The sequence below is a fragment of the Cibotium barometz genome, chromosome 40, assembly GCF_041138505.1.
Source record: "Cibotium barometz isolate CiBa-2024 chromosome 40, ASM4113850v1, whole genome shotgun sequence".
Taxonomy (NCBI): Eukaryota; Viridiplantae; Streptophyta; class Polypodiopsida; order Cyatheales; family Cibotiaceae; genus Cibotium; species Cibotium barometz.
This window is the reverse complement of record NC_141085.1, coordinates 30,980,322-30,988,513: the sequence shown is the minus strand read 5'-3', so window position 1 is coordinate 30,988,513 and position 8,192 is coordinate 30,980,322. Positions and strand designations below refer to the sequence as shown.

The following is an 8,192-nucleotide window of genomic DNA, read 5'->3' as shown; positions in this document are numbered from 1 at the left end:
CTCCACAAGTCCTTAAAGGTTTTCAACCCTTTGTTGTGCAATCTCTTGGCAAGCTTTTTATTTCTAAGTATAGGTGGGACACCATCTTTAAAAGCAACCTTGCACAACTAGATACTCTATAGTAATGAGGAGTCTCCTCTTGCAGAACCATTCCACTCAACATTTAATAAAGATTCCTTCCAACTCGAAACTAGTCTTAGAATGTGTTGAGAGCCTTTGATTTTGATGCTACCTCGGAAGATCAAATGGTCTAACCAATGGGTGCCAATCCACTTTTACCCCAATACTTTAGCTTCACCTAGTTTCATCCTTTTGATGATTGCCCATGGCTAATCTGACTCCACTCTTGTGATCCACTTGACTAGGGAGATCACTTGACTGTTTGATGATATTTGGGATCAACCCCCATCTTCTTTCCTAGAGCACACCTTTTCCCATGAGACAAATTTCCAAGTCTTGGTGTCTACAAAGGACCACAAGAACTCCCTGAAACTTTTGCAAAGTCTGCCACAATGAGCTTTTGAGAGCTTCACAAGAGTGGCAACATATATTGGTAGGGCTAACAAGATATGCTTTAGAGCAATTATTATGCTTGCCAAGCTCAGTTTCAACTTGCTCTTGCCTTAACCTTCTGGACAATCCTTTGTTACAACAACCAATCAAAGGATTGATGGGCTGTAAGGCCCAAACTAATTGGGCACCCAAGGTACCTGATAACCTTGCTAGGTCCAATATCCCTTAACCGAAATTCTTCTAGAACATGCTTTCTTTGCCTATGGCTCAACACCAAACATTCAATCTTGCTTGGTGCTAGCTTCGAAAAACTGTTGTATACACTCATAAGGCTTCCAATGCTTTGCCTATCACATTTGATGACATTGCAATTGCCATCAAAAAGCATTTGGCATACAAGTCTACCTTGTGGGAGCAATAAATGTCTGAGTGAGGCTTTCTAGACCAACAAATCTAGGTTCTCAAGAGGAGGTCAGTGGTGATGGCAAATAGAAGGGGGGGCAAGGAGGCACCCTTGCCTCACTGACCTTTTCAATTGAAAGTTGCCTTAGGCATACCCATTAATTTGGGTTGTAGCATAAGCATTGGAGAAGAGTGTCTTGACAATGCTATAGAACATCTCACCAAACCCCATCTTCTCTATGACTACCAATATAAATTCCAAGCTTACCCTATTATATGCCTTTTCAAAATCCATATTAAACATTACATGGTCATCCTTTTGTTCTACAACCAAGTCTATAATTGAAAAGCATTTAGGAAGCCAATAAAACCTTCAATCAAATGGTTTGCAACCAAGCCCACTAACCTACATATTAATGAGAAAGGATGCCAAAAATTGGCTCACATGTTAAATGAAGGAAAACAAAATAAACCTCTAATTAACTATCTATTATATATGGACAAAGCTCATGAAATTGCTACAATCTAAAAAGCATCAAAGAAGGCTTCAATATCTACCAATGTGTTGTGTCGATCGAGTGCTCTCTAAAGCAACTCTACGAGTAGCACCCAAACATAGATAATGCACATGTTTTTCATCCCAAAAAAAAAGGCTTGTATAAAATCATACAAGTGTGTTCTACCTAAATTTTTTTTAGCAATTTAGAAGGTAACATTTTTAGTACACTTGCAAATGTTAAAAAATGTATGTAGCTATTATGGGTGCTCTTTGATGACATGGCAAAGTTTTTAAAAAATTTATTTCGAGGGTTATTTTAGGGACAAAATTGACGGATCACATTTCATTAAAAAAAATCACTAGGCCATCTCCCCCACCTCATACACACCTTTTTGAGAATGGAGGCATATGACAATACACACTAGACTAGGCCACCTCCCCCACCTCATACACACGCCATTCTAAAATACACACGCCTTTTTTAGAATGGAGGCATATGACAATACACACTAGGCCATCTCCCCCACCTCATACACACGCCTTCTTGAGAATGGAGGCATATGACAATTTGGTTCAAAAGAAGAGAACAAGAACAGCACATCATACACACGCCTTGGGCATAAAAGGATATGCGTTGATTTAAGAGTATCCTAAGATACAAGGTCTACTCTACTCCAACTTGGGAGAGAGAGAGTGAGAAAGAAAGAGCAACTGACTTAACATGTGCCCTCAGTGATGGAAAGAGATAATCCATAGCCCACCTTATATAAGAGAATGCATGAGACTATCGGAGGGGTCTCATAGGGACTAATAAGAGATCTCACTGTGCACTCAATGATGGAAATACACGTCAATACTCCATCTTATGTGTGTGAATACATCAAGGAGTATAAAGGGGCCACATTGTGTGACGGACCTGCAAACACAGACCCTGAAGCTACAAAATTTTATTCGGCTTATACACTTATCCCAGCGGGCCACAGACCCACCCTAATTTAGTACAATGACCTTTGATTCCCCTTTCAGCTTGGGGAAGTAATAGGCCCAGTGCTCACCTCCATCTCTGTAGCCATAGCTCCCGCAAAAAGCTTCCTAAAAAATTTTAACAACATATTTAGTTAAACGTAACTGCACTTTCTCAGCACCATCAGTACTCACTGCATTCAGATTATCGAATGCATAATGTGGGGGTTCAGACTTGCCAATGTGAGAAACAAGGACTAAATCCCAGCACATAATTATGAGTTAGAAGAAAAGTTGAGGAAAAAAGTTCACCCACTTTTGGAGCGCACGCCCTTGCTTGGCTAGTGCTCGTTCAAGCCTGACCTCGAAGGGGGTAGCATGCCAGCTGACTTTCTGGTCCTGTACAAGTAACCCAATCACTCATATAAAATTGTCTATAAACTGTCACAGAAACACATGGTAAGCCAACCAATACCTCTTTGTATTTATTGGTAGAGTTCGGGATCCCTTTCCCATCCCACCACTTCTGAGTTGATGATGAGTGGCTCCAATGAGCTGCCACAGTTCCCAATATGGGCCTATCCTCTGCAAGCTTGACAGGAGATACTTGACTCTGTACAGAGCTTGGCGTTTCAACCTGTGAAGAGGAAGCTGAAGGTGTCCTAGAAGGAGTTAGTTGTGTCTTAGATGTACCTTTATTGGATAATGCTGGTACAGAAAGCTGTGAATGTACTGAGTTTGGTGGTGATTGCATCTCTGCAGGTGAATTTGAAGTGAGCCTATGTGGAGTCAACTCTTGTTCTGTGATGACATGTGGCAAAGGAGATTGTGTATGTATAGTGTGTGGTGATGCTTCGGGGGTAGGAGTCGAAGCCGAGGTGGCACCAGCGGGTGAAGATAGCTCCGTCCTTGAAATGTCTTGACAATGTATTAAGCTTGGTAAGGTTGGTATACTGGGAGATGTAACTGTAAATGTCTTAGATGGAGTAAGCCCTTGCTTGAATGTGCCTTTATCTGTTGATTCCAACACAAATAGCTTGTTCTGGCCAGCAAAAGCTTCCCTATTTGAAGATAACTGCTTGAGTCCTCCAGATAAGCAGGCCTCTCTAGAGTTGGTTTCCTCAAAGGTTATCTGTACCTCCGATTTGAAGTTTTCAAGGCTGTCTTTCAATCCAGAGGCTATGGCCCTTGCAATCCTTCTTTCAGCTGTTTCAATCAAAGTAACACTCTGATGCTGCTGAGAAAGCACTGGATAATCCTCATTTCTTGGCATCCTTTCACTCTGAATTTCTGTAAAGCTGCTGCATTCTGCACTCATCTTTTTCCGTATAATTGCATTCTCCTCCTGTGCCATGGTAGAAGCTCTTACAGTTGCATGTGGATTGGCACTTTTCTTTGCAGAAGCCTTGTCTTCTACTGAAGGTATGTGCAGCTGAGGTGTTCTGGAGGAGCTTGCATCAGAACCATGGCTCACCTGGCCATAATCTAGGTTTTCACTGTCTTCATTAATGGCATTCCATTTACTGCTGCACTCTGATGATATGTGGGATAATGTATCTGAAAACCCATCATAACCATCTTTGGAAGTGCACACCTGGGATCGTTTCATGGTTGGGTTTGTTGTTGACACTTGCACTTCATGGGCATTGTCATCACTCCATAACCATTTAGATGGCCTGTAGCACGAAGTAAAACAAATCTCATTGGCATATGGCTCGACTGACTGAGGATCCACCTCCGAGTCTGTGTTGGAGAAAATATCATCTCGAGAAACATTTAAAGAGATAGCCTGCTCAGCTGAAACAGACTGACTTTGAGAAGCATCTGTAGCAAATGCAAACAAGCTTTTGGAAGCTTCATCAATATTATCACTGCTCAAATCAGTTTCCTCAATGATCTTGGTAGAAGGCCTTGATCCTGAGGATTCTGTGTGGGTAGAATCCTCAGTTGCAAACTGCTCTGAGGTGAACCTGTTTCCTGCTGCATCTTCAACTAAAAAGAATCCTGAGAAGGAGAGAGCTGTAGAAGATCTTCTCCTTACCACTGGGATCAACTGAGGCTGGTTAGCTTCTGAGTTAACATAATCAGATGGATTAACTTTCCTTGTATTCAATAGCGTCTGCTCAGCTTCAGATGTGCTTTCCTTCTCTTCTTGGGATGTCATGGCATTAGAGACCTTAGTGGACTGCAAAAAAAAAAATTTACAGGAGGGAAAAAATTTTAAAATGTTAAAAACTATAATGCGCTGGATTATAAAAGGAGTAAAACAAAGCTAGCCTGAGACTGATCAAGCCCTAATGGATTATATAATATAAAGGAGTAAACAGAAGGCCAACCTGAGACTGATCATGCCCTATTGCAACTGTCTTTCCAGTGGACTTTTCCGAGCTGGATTCTGATTCTGTCTGAGTCACCAAAGAAGAATTGTCTATGGATTCAAGCAGGTCCACCGAAGCTTCAATAATCTCAACATGTCCCCTGCTTTTAGAACCAGACAACTGTGGTCTATGCTCATCCATCCCACAATCAAAATTCAGTGTCAGTTCAGAGAGAAGCAAAGAAAAACTTTTAGTCTTATTCACGTTGATAAAAATTTACTCTCTTCTCTTAAAAAACCGCTGATACCAAGTTTTAAGGTGCAAAGAAATCATGCAGCTACAGCAGCTCAAACCTGTTTAGGTCTTTGTGCCCCAAACAAGGCTCAACCAGCGCTCCCCCATCAGATTCAATTTTTGTGAGCAAAGACTGTAGAAGAAGTAGATGTCGGCTTTCTTCTACCTGACCCTCCTCTGAAGCCTTCTGCAAATCATCAAATGCCTTCTTGAATGCATCTGGAGAATCCAACAACTCGCCACAGTTTCGAAGGTATCTCACCTGCAAAAAAAGTAGTAATTTATTATACAGGTTCATATGGAGATGAAGCAGGTATCTTCACGTGCCTGCTTCACAGGTATATTAAGATGGATCAATCATTATGAGACACTAGTTACTTGTTTCCATGGGACAATAAAACAGCAAACATTGCACCTCACTAGTGAGATTCTTTGCCTCCTTTGCCTCTTCAACAAGCTTGCTGTTAAGGTTGTTGAGCTCTTCTTTGAGCTTCTCCACCTGCAGCAGTTGATCTGATGAACATTTCCTAGCCAAAATACCTCTCTTTTCTGTCTTGGTAGATGCTGAATGGCTCTTATCCAAGTCATTGCCCTGTGTTGGAACATTCCTTTCCACCTCACACTTCTCTGGATGAAGGCTGAAGCCCACTAGCTCTCCTTGACTTCTTGCTGTTGAGGATTCAGAAACACACATTAAAACACACAAAAATTTGCTGGAAAGATTGGTAGAGCAGATTTTGTTGGCACCGCCCCTTCTACCTTGTGTCCGAGCAAAATTGGCAGTTAGAGGGACAGCATTAACAGCAATCTTATTCTGCTCCTGAAATAAGAAACAGAATTTAAAGTCAGGGCACATGCATCAGGCAGGTAGAACAGAAACCATCATCTAAAGAAGAATTTAAGGGGGGGAAAGCAGTTCAAACCAGAACACACAATGTAAACCCACAGATCAAAGCCTGTTCAATACAGAAAGCATTAATCGAGCAACATAAAACAGGGGGAAACTCCTGGATAGAAAAGATTAGCAGCAAAATGTATAATATGAAGAAGCACATAAATCCAACACCAAGCAGCATAAATGGGAATTAAATCCCGCAGCAAGCCATAGGTGAGCAAGAGAAACACCAAGAAACTAAATCCCACAGCAAGCCATAGGTAAGCAAGAGAAACACCAAGAAGAGACCCTAAATCAAGCACGCATCAATGCTTGGATCTAAACCAGTAAAATCAAGTTTGTTGAATGCACATACCTTTGCTGTGGGGTTTAAGTAACTGCTGCCACGGTGTCTCTGTCTGCATTTGAAGCAGCCAAGGAGCCAGCCCATGGCACATTCAAATGTGAAACCTTATGAAGCTGTGCTGCCTGTTGTGAGCTCAGTATGAGGAGGGGCTTTCTGCTGCAATTGCATCCGCGTCTTCTGTTCTTACAAATGATGGTGCTCACAATTATAGATGATAATGACTACAATGATGTGGTGGTGGTACAAACTTTAGGAAGCCATGGTGCTTGTTGAGAGCTCCGTGTGAGGAGAGAGGCTATCTATGGCATGTGCATAAGCATTTGCTGCTCGAATACAATAGTCACTGCTACTGATGATGATAAGGTAACAGAGGCGGAATTATGGCCACTGGTAAAACCTTAGGCAATGGAGGCTCGTATGGGGAGCAGCTGCCTGCTCCTACATGTGCGTCTGTATGTGATATTGCATTTACATACCCATCCACTGCCTCTGCTGGTGATGGTAAAATGTGTGGTGAAATCCTGTGAGGCAATGGATTCTGATGCAGCAAGCTCAATAAGGTAAGGATTTCTGCTGCACATGCATCTGCAACCACTGTTACTAATGATGATGGTGATGATAGAGCAGATGTAGAATACCTTAGAAGACAATGGAATCTGTTCAAGTAAGCTCAATATGAGGAGGGGCTTCCTGCTGAATGTGCATATGCATTTGCCTTCACAGCCGATGATGATGATAATGCTGATGATGAGGTTAATTGTGCAACCTTAGAAGCCACTTTCTGCAGTAGGAGCCACTGCCTGATGCTGCTGATGGTAAAGATATGGCCGAAGTGGAGGCAAGCCCTACTGCACCGGCAAGGTGATGGTGATGATGTTTTAGGAGGTGCTGTGAAGCTTTCGGTGGCATGTGGGGCGGCAACCACCGATGATGGAGGTGATGGTGGTACGGCCAAAGGTGAAACCCTAGGGGTGGCAAGGGGGGGAGCGCTGCTGAAGCTGAATCTGCCGGTAATGGTGGAGATGCGGCGGTGTGCTGATGATTAAATGCAGGAAGGGGTGGGTCATGGAGACCATCGTGTCGTAGGATTGATAGGGCTGTTGAATGCTGGGACGGCGCATGCCGGAACGGCAAAAGCCTGGCGACAAGAAAGGCAAAAAGCAGGGAGGGGTCCTGGCGACGCCGATGTCCTCAAAATAAATAAATAAACAAAAAAATTTAAAAAAAACAACTGTCAGACACGCACAGGGGTCGTGGGGATTAGTGGGGGCCTGTCAGCGCGCAGGGAGAGTTTCAAAATGCGGGGAAGAGAGAGAATAAACAAACCTAGAGAGAGACGACCAATTTTTATTTTTTGAAATTTAAAAGCTTGTCATCGTCAGCACGACGCCCGTTTCTTACCGCCCTTTTTGAACAGCAGTTCCCCGCCCTTTTTTTCCCCTTTTATTTTGGAGAGGGGTCAATTTTTTCCCCGGAACCTTTGAAAATTAAATGCACCACCCATTGGCCCCACCCCGCCTTTGAAATAAAACTGCCCACCAACTAACGCCCCACCCCTTTCAACTTTGAAGTTTGAATTTCAGTTTCAATCCCTCAAAATTTCAAGGTTGCAGTACCCTAGCTGGAGTAGTACCCTTCAAAAGGAGCTTTAGCCGCTTTCTTCTCCTTGAAAAGAAGAAGTAGGAGCTCTATCCTTCTCCTTCTTTTTAAGAAGTCGAGGGTACATGTCAACCTCTTTATTTTCACCCTAAAATAGATCCTCCCCAGTCCCTCCGCCCCCCTTCCCTCTTACTTTTACCCACACACACCCAGTTGTGCAACCAACACAAGAAGGGTAGAAAGAAAGTTGCCCTTCGAAAGAATGGCAAGATAATTAAAAAATAGTAATAGGGGCACACAACGATTGAAAAAAATCGATAATTAAAAAATAGTAATAGGGGCACACAACGATTGAAAAAAATC

At 42.7% G+C, this 8,192-nt stretch overlaps 1 protein-coding gene across 1 annotated transcript; it reads right to left on the bottom strand.

Moving 5' to 3' along the window:
* Nucleotides 1–2,029: 2,029 nt before the first annotated feature.
* LOC147615404 (uncharacterized) lies at nucleotides 2,030–7,336 on the bottom strand. The gene is made up of 8 exons (XM_086779501.1): nucleotides 6,240–7,336; nucleotides 5,749–5,809; nucleotides 5,405–5,658; nucleotides 5,049–5,251; nucleotides 4,714–4,882; nucleotides 2,853–4,562; nucleotides 2,694–2,776; nucleotides 2,030–2,506 (listed from the first exon to the last, which is right to left on the bottom strand). The coding sequence occupies exons 1-8, from the start codon at nucleotides 6,312–6,314 to the stop codon at nucleotides 2,437–2,439; spliced, it is 2,625 nt and encodes an 874-aa protein (XP_086635627.1). The 5' UTR covers nucleotides 6,315–7,336; the 3' UTR covers nucleotides 2,030–2,436.
* Nucleotides 7,337–8,192: the final 856 nt, after the last annotated feature.